The 15918-nt window shown below is 46.5% G+C and overlaps 5 protein-coding genes across 5 annotated transcripts; 2 read left to right on the forward strand and 3 right to left on the reverse strand.

Annotated features, from left to right (window-relative positions):
- Positions 1-1572: 1572 nt before the first annotated feature.
- Positions 1573-3147, forward strand: PCYB_062340 (WD domain G-beta repeat domain containing protein; the record flags this gene model as incomplete). Its single annotated transcript, XM_004221401.1, has 1 exon — positions 1573-3147. A coding segment is annotated over one exon (1575 nt), but the record flags the coding sequence as incomplete, so codon positions are not given.
- Positions 3148-4610: 1463 nt separating this feature from the next.
- PCYB_062350 (hypothetical protein) lies at positions 4611-6719 on the reverse strand (the record flags this gene model as incomplete). The annotated part of the gene is made up of 2 exons (XM_004221402.1): positions 4611-5894; positions 6096-6719. The coding sequence occupies 2 exons, from the start codon at positions 6717-6719 to the stop codon at positions 4611-4613; spliced, it is 1908 nt and encodes a 635-aa protein (XP_004221450.1).
- A 1707-nt stretch (positions 6720-8426) lies between these two features.
- PCYB_062360 (hypothetical protein) lies at positions 8427-9097 on the reverse strand (the record flags this gene model as incomplete). The annotated part of the gene is made up of 1 exon (XM_004221403.1): positions 8427-9097. A coding segment is annotated over one exon (669 nt), but the record flags the coding sequence as incomplete, so codon positions are not given.
- Positions 9098-12149: 3052 nt separating this feature from the next.
- On the reverse strand, positions 12150-12411 carry PCYB_062370 (hypothetical protein; the record flags this gene model as incomplete). The annotated part of the gene is made up of 1 exon (XM_004221404.1): positions 12150-12411. A coding segment is annotated over one exon (261 nt), but the record flags the coding sequence as incomplete, so codon positions are not given.
- A 1686-nt stretch (positions 12412-14097) lies between these two features.
- PCYB_062380 (adenosine deaminase) lies at positions 14098-15189 on the forward strand (the record flags this gene model as incomplete). The annotated part of the gene is made up of 1 exon (XM_004221405.1): positions 14098-15189. One exon carries the CDS (start codon positions 14098-14100, stop codon positions 15187-15189), a length of 1092 nt encoding a protein of 363 aa, XP_004221453.1.
- Positions 15190-15918: the final 729 nt, after the last annotated feature.

The following is a 15918-nucleotide window of genomic DNA, read 5'->3' on the forward strand; positions in this document are numbered from 1 at the left end:
TTTTTCCTTTGTTTCCTTTTTTGGAAAATGCGTAGCCAAGCCACATTTTTCGGCTATTTTTAGCTGTTCTTAGCTTTTTTTTTAGCCTTTTTGCAGCTCTTTTTTGGGCCCCTTTTAGCAACTTCTTAGTCACTTAGCCATTTTGCTATTTTGCCACTTTTCTATATTTCCATTTTGACATTTTGCCATTTTGCCATTTTGCCATTTTGCCATTTTGCCATTTTGCTATTTTTCTATATTTCCATTTTTCTTTTTTTCCCCTCACTGTTGCCATTCGTGCGAATATACACGACAGTCGGGGAGCAGCCATTTTTCGTTTCCTCTTTTCCCAGTGAGCGTGTACCCTGTAGGTACGCTCGCTTTTTCTCAGAAGTATGAGGGTGCCGCCACAGGGCTGCGACGCATATGCGCATGCGAAGAAGCCAGCGGATGAGTATATGAAAGGTCAACCGGTGAGCATACGAACGGCCAACCGGTGAGCATACAAAATTTACGACTCGACCATACTTGCGGGATTGCGCCACAGAGTGGTATAGTGCCGCGTAGTGCCCTACGCATAGATGGTGCCTTTGCACGCTGTACATTTGTGCGATGAGCATTTATACGCTGCGATGTGCTGCGATACGGCGCACCCAGTGAAGCTGATTCTCCGCGGAAGACTACCGTTTGCATGTCATCTCAGCGTTGATGACGAAGCGTGCCCAGCTCCCCGTGTCGCAAATTTGTTGAAGAAATTTTCGATTCGGTGAGAAGGCCCTGCGTAATTTTCCCCCAGAACGGCGCAGGAAGGCTTTTTTTTTTTTTTTATCTTTGAACATACGAGCACACATCGAAGCCTTCGCTGTGCCCCTCCCGTCAGCACCCGCATAAGGCGCACGTCGAACGGCCCGAACGGGTGTCTAGGCATCTCTGGGGGGGGAGAGGTCGACCTGAGAAGTGAATACTCGTTGCGAATTTTGAAGAATTTTATTACCACTGGGTTGTGGCTTCGTGGTTGCTGCGTTGTGCCTGCATTATTGCCGCGTTACTGCCTCGTTACTGCCACATTATTATTTTAATATTTATTATTTTGCCATTTATCATTTTACTCCTTACCATTTTGCTACTTTAATACCTTTTTTTGTGGAGGGCCACTCCAGCTGGATAAGATCGCGTGCTCCTTGTTTTTAGACCCCCTCCCCCCGAGGGTGCCATCTTTCGACACAACAGAAAGTGACTCCTGAGTAAGCCCCGTAACTCAATAGAAGCACAAGTCAGCAAAATAAAAAGGAAAAAAAAAAAAAAGAGCATCAGTTGGGAAAAAAACCCTTAATGATGAACGAAGCGATCGAGGAGGATCTGGCATATGAAGATTTGCGGAATGATGAAGTTGACCTGATCGACATTAGTGCATGTGATGTTGAAGGAGAAGACGACGATGACGACGAGGAGGAAGAAAACTCGAGTTACAACAGTAGTGACAAAACGAACCTCTCAGCAGATATTGAGTTAATCAAATTTAAGGAGCAAAATATTTCCTACTATAAAAGGTTTTACGCTAACAAAAGTATTTACTGTGTGAACTCTTTTAAGAAATGGATCTACTTTGGCAGCATCAACAACAACTGCTACTTGTATAACAATTTCGATGACGATTTGAGGAACTTCGCGCACGAGGGGGTTGCGGGGAGTAGCGGCGTAGTCGGGGGGAGTAGCCGGGTTGGCAGTGTTAGCAGCGTTGGCAGTGTTGGCAGTGTTAGCAGTGTTGGCGGAGTTGGCGGAGTTGGCGGGGGTAGTAGCCGGGTTAGCAGCGTCAGCGCGAAAATCAGCCTACAGCATCTGAAGCACCAGAAGTACACAGACACCGTGACAAATATTAAGTTCTCTAAGAGCTACAAGTATATCGCCCTGTGCATCTACAATGGGGATATTTACATCTACAACAATAATAATATGAACAGGTCAGAAATTCTAAATTACAATATTACCAATTTTAAACAAAATATTAATAACAGTAATTCATTACTTCACATTTATAATTGGAATGTTGATTTGAGTCATTTTAAAAAAGAGGAGGAATGGATTACAGAGGACATGAATTTTGTTAATATCCTAACCATTAACGATACGAATGATAAGAAGGATATTGAATATTTTATGTTTTGTCCTTTTAATGAAGAGATTCTGTTAAGTATTTACTTAGACTCTCCTAATATATATATATGGAATATCCGTCAGAATACCCCTATTAGCATTACGTATACGGTGGATATTCCTACTTTTATTAATATTTGCAATTATGATAGCAATTTTTACCTGATTGCTGGTTTTCACAGTGGAGAGACGCACGTGTATGATTATAATGTGTACAGTTTGAAGAGGCGTAATGAGAGTAAGAAGTATGAGTCTAGGGTTAAGTGTGAGAGTAGTGGTGTGGAGGGCGGCAGGCAGCATCCCACCGTGCTTGGCAACTACAGTATTAAGGTCACTCCCGAGGGCTGCAACGGGAGCGGCGCGCAGTATCATCAGCAGTATCAGCCGCATCAGCCGTATCAGCGGCAGCAATCGCATCCAGCGCAGCAATCGCACCCTGCGCAGCAGATCATGAACGAGGAGCTGGACAACAGCAACGACGTACTCTGCATCGACAACAACCTCGCGAATGAAATTTACGTGGCCACCCACCGAAACGTGATTCAGATCTGCAGCGTGAACAACAACAGCGTCATCAGCACGTACCACAACCTGCACAGCGACCTAGTGGACTACTGCCTCTTCAACAACAAGCGAAACAACATTTTCGCCTCCTCCTCCTTAGACAACAGCATCATTGTGTACGACTACCACTGCAAAAAATATATTAACAAGTTTATCGTGAACTACGATTTTAACAAGGTCGATACGAACAACCAAATGGAGAAGGGAATTAATTTCCTCAAATGGATTAACACAAATCTGTTACTCTTTTCAAGTCTCAATGGGAACATATACATTTACGACATTCGATCTAGGCAGTGCATCCATCAGTTCTACAGCCACACGGACACCATCTTCAACGTGCACTTATCCCTGCACCTTTATGATCAGAAAAACATCCTCTCGATTTTAACCGCCAGCGACGACCGATCCTCGAACATGCATTTTTTGGACATCTCTTCGTTTATCTAGCGTAGCGCAGTAGCGCAGTAGTGCAGTAGTGCGGTAGCGCGGTAGCGGAGTAGTGCAATACCGGAGTAGTGCATAGCGGAGTAGTGCATAGCGGAGTTGTGCAATACCGGAGCAGTGCAGTAGCGGAGTTGTGCAACACCGGAGCAGTGCAGTAGCGGAGTAGTGCATATCGGAGCAGTGCAGTAGCGGAGTTGTGCAATACCGGAGCAGTGCAGTAGCGGAGTAGCGGCGAGGTTGGCGAGGTTCCTTCCTACCTCCGCGCTGCTGGACGAGGCGGAATTTGGGCGTCGTGTCGCTTGCGGGTTTGCCCTGTGCAGTGTTCTTCCAGTGTGGACCCGTTCAGCGTTGCGTTCTCCCCATAGTGTGTGCCCCCCTTTTTCGTGTTTTTCTCCCCCCACCCCCCAATGTGTGGTTTGTTCTTTGTAACGTCTTTTTTCCCGTTGAGTACGCCCCCCCTTCGTGGGGATCGCGGGCTCTCACTTGCCATTTGATATATGCCATTTGCTATTAACAATATGTTACACACCATTTGATACCTACATTTGTGCCCATATTTTGTGCCATATTTGTGCCCATATTTGTGCCCACGTTTGTGCCCACATTTTTTGCCCACATCTGTGCCCACATTTTTTGCCCACATCTGTGCCCACATTTTTGCCCACATTTGTTGCTTACCATTTGTTGCCTACCATTTGTTATTGGCCACTTGCCAGCTGTCATTTGTCAGTTTGATCCTGCGCGAGAATGCGAGAATCGTGTGTCCTTCGTAAAGTATTTTTCGTGCTTCCTTTTTAGTGCTCCCCTTTTTAGTGCTTCCCTTTTTAGTGCTCCCCTTTTTCGTGCTTCCTTTTTCGTGCTTCCTTTTTCGTGCTTCCTTTTTAGTGCTTCCGTTTTTTTGTGCTTCCCTTTTTTGTGCTTCCCTTTTTTGTTCTTCCCTTTTTTGTTCTTCCTTTTTCGTAGCGTATCCGTCCGCCCCGTGTTGTCCGCTCCGCCCGTTCTGCGCCTCCCACGTCTAACGTATACCGTATGGCATCTAACGTATAGCATCTAGCGTATAGCATCTAGCGTATAGCATCTAGCGTTCTCGCCACCACCCGTGTGCACATGGTTCTTTTCGCGCATGTGCTTCGTGTGGTGCGCGTGCTTCGTTTGGTGCGTGTCCCTCCCTACGCCCCTTCCCCTCGCCACCTACGTGATCAAATTTTTTTGTGTCACCTAGTTGACAAGCTTATAGATTCACCAACAAGTATAAATAAAAGCCAGGCAAAGATAAGACAAAGATACGGCAAAGGTAAGACAAAGATACGGCAAAGATAAGACAAAGATACGGCAAAGATGCGGCAAAGATGCGGCAAAGATACGGCGAAGCGAGCGCCCTCGGCCGTGTACCCAGTGGGAACGCCCAATATGAAAAGTGGCTCCATGCCGTACCCCACATGAGGTGTCCCTTTGCCCCATTCCGTTCACTCCGCGCAAACGTAACACGACTGCGGGATTTGTCGGAAGAAGTTGGCCTTGAGGATGTACATCAGAATGGAGTACGCCGCCACGACGTCCAGGGGCTGCTTCTCCCTATTATTTACCAAATTGACATAGTAGACTCGGTCGAAAGTGTTGTCGTCATTCGAATCGGCAACGTTCGGTCCAATGTGCACATAGTTGCGGTGCACCACGGGGTGCTTCTTCTCAATGTTGTTACAATTATCCAGGAGGAGAAACACCCCCTTTGCTTTGGCCAGCAAATTTAAGAAGGGCTTCATCTGCTCGGAACTGCTGCTACCGTAGTGGACATACAGGTCCCCTCCGCTGTCACAAAAGCTCTCCTGATCTCGGTCCCCATTTCTTCCTTCTCTCCCCCCGATGCTGTACTTAAGGAGGAGTATTTTGTTTTCTCGAGCATATTTGTGCAGCTCGGTGAAGGCTATTTTCTTGTAGGGGATGTCTAGCAGGTGACCCGCCGAGGCGCGCAATGTCAAAGGGTGGAAAAAATCAATATTGTAAATATCGTTTATGTCTCGCTTCTTCCAAGTAGTAGGACCTCGTGCAGTGGTTGCACTCGGCCATTCCGTATTCCCTCCCCTTGATGATGATGATGCTTTGCTCCCTTTTCCCTTCCCCCTCTGCATATGGCTCAGTCCTTCCACGTTAAAAACGCACTGCCACTTGAGCAGGAAGCAACTCCGGATGAGCGTCCCAATGTCTCCGTTGCATAAAAGTTGAGTCGATGATGATACCCCTCCTGGGGGGGCTGTTCTATTAAAGGAGGGGCTCTCCACATCGGGGTGATCCCCGCCACTGCCACGTCCACTTCCGCTGCCACGTCCACTTCCGCTGCCACGTCCACTTCCGTTGCCACTTCCGCTTCTACCACTGCCTACTCCTACTCCTACTGCGCCTCCCCCCGAGTTCACCTCGTAGAAGCACAGGGCCAGGCGGGGGAGACCCACGTCGTCGTAGTGGAACGTGTGCCCCACTTCAGCCAGCACGCCGTTTTTAAAGGAATAAAGATGGGCAACCCGTTTGAGCAGTTTGTTAGACAAAAGGATAAAATTGTCAAAGCAGCGAAAGTCCTTCAAGTTTTGAATACTGTTCGTATAAATACGTGCAATGTGATTTTTTTGTCTCTCCTGAATGATCTTCTTGCTAGTCAATAAAATTTTTTCTTGCTTCTCTCGATATTTCGCATCAGTGGCTAGCTTGTACAGGTGGATAAAAATGGGGTGGTTTTGTGATTTTATTATTTTCACCTTTTTCGATGAAAAAAAAATTTTAAAAAAATGATCATTTTTTTTTTTCTCACTGATACTTATGTTCTTGTGTCTGCTTAAGTTCAGCATGCTGTTTATATTTTTTTCCTGTGTGCATTCTACGGAGGTGTCCGTTTTTTTTTGTACAGCAATGAAGTGGTTAGCTTTGCGGGGTATCAGTCCATTCGGTTTTTTCCCTACTGGGGGGTCCCCATTTAGGACCTCTTTGCCTTCTTCCACTTCTCCATTTTTGGCGTCAATCTGGATCTTCCCTCGAGACTGACTTCTTACCAACGACAGAACTTTCTCTTTGCCCATTTCGCTCATACTACTCGTGTGCACATCAACTGAGGTAGTACTTCTTGCACTCGTCACCATGTCAGAGTTTGTTTTTTTTTTCCTATTGTCACTGCTAGTTCGTCCTCCACGGACACGGAGAAGCTTATGTTCGTGCAATATTTTGTCGTATATTTCCTTCGTCACTGCGTCGTCATCTGTTTGGATGGATGGCACACTGCCTGGGGGGTCTACCACTGAGTTTTGTTTCGCGGCATCTCTACTTCGGTCGTCTGTTTCTCGAAGTTTGTTCGTGGCATCTCTACTTCGGCCGTCCACATTTCCTAACTTTGGTGTAGGTTCCTCCCCCCGTGGTGCACCCCCTACCGCTGGGGGTCTCCCCCCCAGGGAGGACAGTAATCTAGCCATTCCAGCCATTCCAGCCATTCCAGCCATTCCAGCCATCCCGACCACCCCGCTCTTTCTGCCTACCAATCGGTTCAGCGACAGCAGGTATTCTTGGCCACGCCTAATTCTGTAGCACGACATGGTTAGCGAGGTGAAATATGCTACTAACAAGGGGGGAAAGCTCTGTTTGAGAAGAAAAACTGCGTCAAAAGGGGGATGCGTTCTATAGGGGTATCCTCTCACGTTTGCCTTTTCTCGTCACATCATGGTGGAGTGCCTTCTAAAAGAAGGAGAGAGTATGTTCACTTTTGATGAGAGCCGCCCAACGGCCCAGTCACTTCGGAGCGGGGTAGGCGTCGGTGCGGCGCTGCGGCGGTGTACAAACGGGCACAGCGGGGAAGCCCCAAAAAAACAACAACAAAAAAGAGGCCATGTGCAATCCAATTCCTACGCGTATGACACAATTCAGTCAAACGTATAACCATTCGATGGGCTTCATTTTCCCATTCCCTCCTCTTGTATATTCCCTCTCAGGTGTGGGCCTTCTATACCGCTGCACTTTTTTGCTGAATTACCCCCGTGGTGCTTCCTTCTTTGTGAAGGTTATGCCACTATTGAATCGATTTTTTTGAAAATTGTTTCAAATTTGAAGGGGTAAAAAAAAAAAAAAAAAAAGGGACGCGCTCCGCCACACCATTCGCACAAGTGACTCGGCAGAAAAAGTACCCACCCGGCACGCTTACAATTATGCACCCCTCTTGGGGGACCCCTCTCGGCGTACGTCAGGGCAGGTTCCCCACTAGCACGAAGAAGTTACGCTTTCTTTTTCACTTTTGCTGAGCAGCCCGGTGGGGAAATACGCCTTCGCCTTGATGTGGGCCCCTTATCTGAAAAGGCAAAATGGGGAAGGTGTGGGCCGAAAGGCCATCGCCACAGCTGTCACAGTTGACGCCGCTTCCACGGTTGACACAGGCGACATAATCAACACTGCAGCCACAGTTGACACAGGCGACATAATCAACACTGCAGCCACAGTTGACACAGACGACATAATCAACACCGCTGCCGTACTACTTGGCACACTTTTCAACTTCAAAATGGCTGGCACGATCGGAGACCGCACACCCACCGGGTATACTCACACACACGGGAGGAGTTTCAAACTGGGGGGGTAGGCTTCCCCTAAATGGGGCAAAATTGGGAAAATCGCCTGGCTGGATCAGGCAACGGCGTCGAAAGGAAAAAAAAGATAAAAAAAAAAAAAAAAAAAATAAAACAATAGCAACAGTAATAGTAATAATAAGAAGACGAAAAAATGCGGACGGAGAGGCGCTTTCGTGCGATGGGTTAAGGGGCACTTAAAAGGGAGGCGCGGCCACAAAGGGAAGGGAGCACATGGGGGCGTGTAAAAATTGTGATACTGTGACGTGGTGACATGCTGTCTTGGCAACATGCTGACGTGCTGACGCGTCGACGTGGGGTGCGAGCCGCCGCCTAGTGCAGGGGGCAGAGGCACACCTGCGGACGGGCGCCCACGGCCCTGGAGACGCGCTCGTAGGAACTGCTCTTGCTGCGCTGGTCATCGGACTCCACCAGGGAGGCCCCCTTCGACCGGCACGTCGGATCTGCCCGACCCCCGCCTGATCCTGCGTCCGCTCCTCCTGCCGCTGCCCCGGCTGCCCCTCCCCCTGCCGCTGCTCCTCCTCCCATTTTCCTCAGAGTGGACTTCTTTCGAAAAAAGGTTTTCTCAGTGATACTACTAACAGCTGACATTTTACAATACGAAAATGTTTTTCCCAATTTACAGTACCCCGATTTGACCAAAAGTAACATAACAATTATAACAACGAGGTAAATTATTGCAAGAAGAAAAAAGGAGTAAGCTAATTCATATGCGCTATTCCCCACAGCTCGTAAAGTAACCAGCTGAAATGATTTTTTTGCTTTCCAGTGTTTTGCAGGCCATGTATTTTGTGTAAACTCTATTTGATAATTATCCCCAGGTTGGAGATCTTCAAAAATAACTCCGTATGGTTTAATAAAGGAAGAAGTCATAGGAGGATGAAACCAATTTTTATAATCCGCAGAAAAGGTATGAATCCATACCTTATAATCAGATGCATATTTTTTATGCTTCTTTATATAGGAAAAAAAATCATAATAATTCAAAACTGGAAATTTATCTATATCGAAAATTTTATCATTCAAAGAAAGCCTAATTTTGTCATTAAAAATAGAAGCTGAAACTAACCCACATGGAAAAATTTTCCTTCTTCTCTCTTCTTCAGAAAGCCAACTAACATCACATCTTCCCTTACTGTTCACCTTTTCTGAATCTTTACCTCCAATAGTAGTAGTAGTACTACCCAAATCGTTATTCATTTCAGGAAGAGTCTGTATATTATTAACGCATCTAAAATTATATATGTCTTCAAAAGTCTTTATATAGTTACACTTGCAATCATTTACTAAGGCTTGTGATTCATCCGAAAGAAATGTTTTAAAATTAGTAAAAATTACTTATCTTGTAGTAGACATAAACTGGTTGCTTCATTTCATGTGTGATGGAAAAGGTCTTAATTTCATCTTCTGAGTCGTAATCAACGTTAATTTCGATTACTTGATTTGATTCATAATAAATGAAGAAACCAATTAAGGTAAAGGAGATGGTTAAAATTAAGAGGATTATCAAAGCTACCTTCCATTTGTATACATGATGAAATTTTTTTATTTTTTTTAATTCCTGTTGTTTGAATGCTTCTATAAATTTGTTATATTTGTTTTCATTATATATGCATGTTTTTTTTTTTCTGAAAAATAGAGTGTCACTTTTTTTTTTTTCCAAGGTTGGGATTTTTACCCAATCTGTTGTGCCTCCTCCCCCTGGGGTGTCTCCTCCCCCTGGGGTGTCTTCTCCCCCTGGGGTGCCCCCTCCCCCTGTTGTGCCTCCTCCCCCTGGGGTGCCATCCTCTTCCCCTAAGCTGTTCTTCGCGAGCAACTTGTTCTCGAAAGATACTGCCTTTCTGTTTTTGTTTAGTGGCTGGGGGGGGGGCGGCGATCGTGCTGCTCTCTGCTGCGGCTGCCCTGTTTGCCGCGGTTGCCCTGTTTGACGCGGCTGCCCAGTTTGCTGCGGCTGCCCTGTTTGCCACGACTGCCCCTCGCACCCCTCTTGCCGCTCGCACCCCTCCTGCCGCTCGCGCCCCTCGTCCGCCGCTCTCCCATGCACAGGCACGACCACGCAGCGGTTCCTCCTCTTCACGGAGCTCAGAATACTTTCGCACGCGCGGCTGTTAACCGATATGAGGGGGAACTCCGTCTCGGTCTGCGTCTCGGTCAGTGCCTCCGTCTGCGTGTCCGTCTGCGTATCCGTCTGTGTCTCCGTCTGCGTATCCGTCTGCGTCTCCGTCTCTATCTCCGGGGTATCCATCGGGGGGTGCGCGGGGGGAAGGTGCTACACCTTGGGGAGCCCTACCGTTCGAGTCCTCGCTACGCGGCTGCTACGTGGATGCTACGCCCCTACTACGTGTCTGCTACTTCCCAACTGGCGAGAACCCCCCTGTGAGCAACGTATACACAATTTTGTGTACGGCGCATGAACGGGTCAGCCGAACAAGCTCGCAAAAATGGCTAATTAAAAAAAAAAGGCAATTTGATTTGCAGAAAGGAGTTATCGAATCATGGTCACGTGGTGGCGCGGCGGTGGGGAGTTGCGCCGATGTGCCGATGTGCCGATGCGCCCCACAATGGAACACTAAAAAAAAAAAATGCACTCGGGGTGAGCAGCACAAATAGAGGGCGGGACGCCAAAACGGTTCAACCTGGGCACGGACAAAATTGTGCAGCGCGAGACGACATCAAATAGGATAGGGTCTCATTTCGATGCATTTAAAATGGAGTGAAAAATAAATCATACACTCGGTGGGATAAACTAATGCGGGTGCATCTAGAGGGGTGACACGAGGAGGGAACAATCAAAGGTTCGCAACTGGGTGGAGTTGTATTTATGCCTATGCGGCTAGTCTGAAGTGTATGTATGCCCCCACTGGTTGCGCCGCTGTGCACTGCGAATTATGCTTCGCTACCTAGCACCCTTTAACACGACATATACATCTTTTACGCTTCACTTTGAGCATCACAAAATGGCGTATCATAAGCCTCACTCGAGTCGCTCACTCTTACGCATGCCCTTCCCACACGGAGGTACACGCATACAAAGGAGGTGATCGCGGGAGAGCCTCTAAAAAAAACAGGCTTCCACTCCTTTTTTTTTTTTACTTATTCTGGGAGCGCTTCGGCACGCAATGCAATCGTGATGCGTTCGCAATTGAGGGGGGCGGTGGGCCGGACACTTGCTCGACTTCCGCTGCTCCCCCTGTTTCTCACATGCAAAATGAAATATCAAAAGGTGTACATAAAACGCGGCAATTTTCTTCAAATGAAGGGGAAAAAAAAAACGGATGAACGGATGAACGGATAGATGGGAAATAGCCTACCCAAGGGGCGAGCTAGCGATATTCGCGCTACAGAAAAAGGAAATACCCTCGTAGTTCTTTTAACACCTTCCCCCCAGCCTTTTTTTGGTGGCGCAAAAAAAAAAAAAAAGTATGCAGCATCTTGCACACGTGTTCGTAGCATTTTTTTTTTTTTTTAATGTAACATGCGTTAAGTTACGGATGCATCTGCGTTTTTAGTGCATAGCGGGAGGTAGGGGAGTTGGCCAGGTGTAAATTATGGGAAAGCTTGGGTAACTTCAGATTCGAGGCTGGAAGGGGGGGGCAGCGAAGCGGCAAAAAGGGGATTTTATTTTTTTAGCCGCCTGTTGCGCGATGGTAATTCTTTCGAGCGCGTTTATTTTGCGTGCCGTTCGTACTCCACTAATTTATTTCAGCGTGCCCTTTTCACTCCACTAGTTTACTTTTGCATGACGCTTGTTCCCTCTTAACCCTTGCTGGCTGTTCCTCTTTCTTTTCAATTTGTCCCGTTTCTCAGCGCCAACTGGTGACCCAGCGGGGGGGCTTTTCATTAACTTTTCACCCGCGTCGTTTAACCCCCCTGTTTGGGGAAATTAATGTAGCATGATAGGTGTAGCATAGGTTGTGGACCTTCCAAGCGCCGCAAGCCACGCCGCAAGTCACGCTGCAAGTCACGCGGCGCTGACTGAAACGTGTCCTTCCATCCAGAGTGTGTACCAAAGTGTTTAATTGAATTTCAGGCTTTCCCTGACGAGCGTGTTTTTTTTAAAAAAAAGCTCCTAATGCTGCTTCGGTGTGCCTCCCAACACTTCCATTCGCAGGAGTGCAGGGAATGGTCAACGGGAGAGTAAATCCCCAAAATTTTTCTTCACTATGATGGGTGCCACCTAAGTGGGAAGCAAAACTGCGCCCCATTTGGCGTCCCCCCTCTTGGCAGCTACTCACTCGAGGGGGGTCCTCCCCTGAGGGAAGTACACATATGTTCAGCTTTTCACAAGGACTGGCAAAGTATCATACACCAGCTACGCGGTGTAAAAATCGACGTATAACTGTGTACCTCTGTGTGGTGATTAATTCAAAAGGAAAAAGGGTTTTCTGCTTAACTCCTTTGGGGCCAATCCCAATCAGCGGTGTCACCTTTTTTTATAAAGCGTATGGGACAAGCCGCTTGGTCGTTCAGTTGGGGCCTTTTCTGCTCTGCATGGTACATTTCGTAGTCACGTATGAAGTGGCAACTCATAGTGGCCCTTCCACCAAGCTGCTTCTGCTGCTGATCATCATCATCATGATAATTATTTTTTTCGTTCTCTGGGTATACCTCGTTTGAATGTCCTGCTTTTTTTTTTTTGGTGGGAGCCCTTCTTTTCGCACATGAAGTACAGCTGAAGGCTGGACAACAGCAGGAGGCACGAGCTGTACACGCTGTACTGCACGGTCACACTCGCCAAGTCGTCATAACAGTCAGGGTGACTAATCCCCTGCGGCACTACTTGCGCGTTCGCTTCCGGATTGGTCGTCTCCTCATCCGCTCCGTTATTTGTCCCCTGGTTTTGCTTCATATTGAGAAGTCGGGCAAATAACACTGCGCGGCACCACTGATGATGTGTGTGGGGTGTGTCCTTGCATGCTGCTTCGCTTACCTGACCAACTCGTGCAGCTTTGCCTGTTGCGTTTATCCGCTTCTCGTTTGGCGAGGAATGATCGATGGGGAAAGAAGAATCTTCTCGCACGAGAGGCCTCCCCTTACACGAAGGCATAAAAACTGCGGCAATAATTTTTTGTCTACAGGGAAATCGCACGAAAAAAAAAAAGCCATCCCAGAAGTACCGCGCTGCCGCTACATCGCTACACAGTTTGGCCCATCCGCGGCATCCTATGGGAAGGCGCAAGGGGCGAGAAGACCCGTGGAAGTGCCCACCGCTGGAGGGAAAAATCCCCCCACGCACACAGGCCTATATGTTACGTGCAAATATGTGGCATGGTACTCCACGTGCACAATTGGCCAAACACGGAAAAAATAAAAATGCCTATATCGCCATTAAATGGAGAAATAAAAAAAGTTTGCGAATGTAGAAGCCACGCCAAGGGTACTTTAACAGTTTTGACGGAGAAAAATGATGCTATAGAAAAGAAGCAGAAGAAGCAAAACCAACACAAAAAAACAACCCCCTTGAATTCCACGTCGCACCCAATCCCCCAAATGCACAAGCCAAAAAATGAGAAAAAAAAAAAAAAAAAAAAAAGAAAGCGCATTCCTGTGGGTGGCTCTTCACCACGATGTGGGGTGAAGAATCTTCCTCCCGTATGCTCCCATGGCGAGTAAAAAAAAAATTGTAAATTTAATGTAGAGGAGGAAGAGGTACTCTATTTTAACTCCCTCTTTTTGCATTTATTCTATGTTCAACAGAATGTGAAGAAAAACAAAAAAGAATGGAGCTACACTCCTGCGGAGGGGGACCCCCCTCGATGGCGCCCCTGGCTGGGTTGTCCCATTGTCGCGCTGCCACGTCGCCACGACACCTCCTCATCACTTCACCATTTCACCACTCCACCACTTCACCGCTGCACGACTTTGACGAAATGCTCAAGGAGCACTACTTTTATCTCCTACGCTCTTCCTTTGAGGGGGTCCTCCTCTCCTCCCTCCCCTCTCCGCCACTTCACACCCCGCATTTTCATGCATACATCAGCGACATGGCAAAAAAAAAAAAACAATTACACCAACATTGGCAACATTTTTACTTTCACTGTTAAAAAAAAGTCACATGCCTGTAGAAGGTAACCCCAAAACGACAGCACAATTTTTTATGACAACACAATTTTTGACGACATCCCCCTGTTCACAGCCGTCACCGCGTACACGTTCCACAGTTCGCAAAAATATTCGCTCTTTTTCGCGAAGAAACGCCGATTCCTAAAAAAAAAAAAATCCGCAAAAAAACTGCCACAAAACTGCTGCGTAGGCCTGCCAGCATATAAACCCCCACCGATAAAAAGTAACTCTGAAAAGGTAAAGGTGTACCCCCCGTCCCTCCACAAAGCCCAAAATGAATATCCTACAAGAACCCATCGACTTCCTCAAGAAGGATGAGATTAAGAACATCGACCTATCCCAGATGAGCAAAAAGGAAAGGTACAAAATATGGAAGAGGATACCAAAATGTGAATTACATTGCCACCTGGACCTCTGCTTCTCCGCAGATTTCTTCCTGAGCTGCATTCGAAAATATAATTTACAACCCAATTTATCTGATGAGGAAGTATTAGATTATTACTTGTTTGCAAAAGGAGGAAAATCTTTAGGAGAGTTTGTTGAGAAGGCAATAAGAGTGGCTGATATATTTCACGACTATGAGGTGATTGAAGATTTGGCCAAGCATGCTGTGTTTAACAAATACAAAGAAGGAGTTGTCCTGATGGAATTCCGTTACTCACCAACCTTTGTTGCTTTTAAATACAAGCTGGACATTGAGCTGATTCACCAAGCTATCGTGAAGGGGATAAAGGAAGTAGTGGAGTTGTTAGACCATAAAATTCACGTAGCTTTGATGTGCATTGGAGATACAGGTCATGAGGCAGCAAACATTAAAGCATCTGCTGATTTCTGCTTAAAACATAGGGCAGATTTTGTAGGGTTCGATCATGGAGGACATGAAGTGGATTTAAAACAGTATAAAGAAATTTTCGATTATGTGAGAGAAAGTGGCATACCTCTTTCTGTTCACGCAGGGGAAGATGTTACCCTCCCAAATTTGAACACTTTGTACTCAGCTATACAAGTACTTAAAGTGGAAAGAATTGGACATGGAATTAGGGTATCTGAATCGCAAGAACTAATCGATATGGTTAAGGAGAAAAATATTTTACTTGAAGTTTGCCCCATTTCAAATGTGCTGCTGAAAAATGCCAAGTCCATGGATACGCATCCTATTAGACAATTGTACGATGCTGGAGTGAAGGTCTCCGTCAATTCGGACGATCCTGGAATGTTCCTTACCAACATCAATGACGATTATGAGGAGTTGTACACCCACTTGAATTTTACTCTCGAAGATTTTATGAAGATGAATGAGTGGGCTTTGGAGAAGTCCTTCATGGATTCGAACATAAAGGACAAAGTAAAGAACCTCTACTTTTAGGTATCTCCGCTGGGGGGGAACATGTACCTTTGAGAGATTTGAGAGATTTGAGAGAGCAGAGGAATGGGAGTGCCCCCTTGGAGCTACCCACCCAAGTGAAGAACGCTCTGCTTTTACCCCATCTATGTGGTATCCTGTTTAAATCTTTCAACTCTTCCCCCCTTTTTTTTTTTTACACAATAACGTTGACATATTTTCACCCCGCGAAGTGTTTAAAAAATAGCGCAACCGTGCGTTTCTCTCTGTGTGTGTGTGTCTTGTGTGCGCTTTTAAAAAGAGAACATTTTTAACCCTTTGCAAAAGGGAAACTAACTCTGCTGTTTTTACTTTTTGAATTTACGACAAATGGACGGAGGAACAGCAACACGGGTTCGCCCTAGCGTGTTAAACGAGTTAAGCGAATTAAGCTAGTTACTCGTGTTCAGCGTGTTAAACTTGTTGAGCGAGTTTCGCTTCGAGCGCAGTTGGCCAACGGATAAACGAAAAAAAAAAACATAAAGGCGAGAAGGTTATTTTCTGTCTGCTTCTACGGTATGAGGCTCGTACCACCCACAGTTGCCCTTTCTATGCGTGCAGTGGTACGTGCCCGTTTGTTTTGCGAAAAAGGCCACAATCATTGCAGCATTGGGGCCTTTTTTTTTTTTTTTTTAAAGCAACGTTGCGTTCGCGCAGCATGCACAGTCAGGTAAATTTTAAGCAAATTGGTTAAAATGGCTATTTGGATGCGTT

Source organism: Plasmodium cynomolgi, chromosome 6 (genome assembly GCF_000321355.1).
Source record: "Plasmodium cynomolgi strain B DNA, chromosome 6, whole genome shotgun sequence".
Lineage (NCBI taxonomy): Eukaryota > Apicomplexa > Aconoidasida > Haemosporida > Plasmodiidae > Plasmodium > Plasmodium cynomolgi.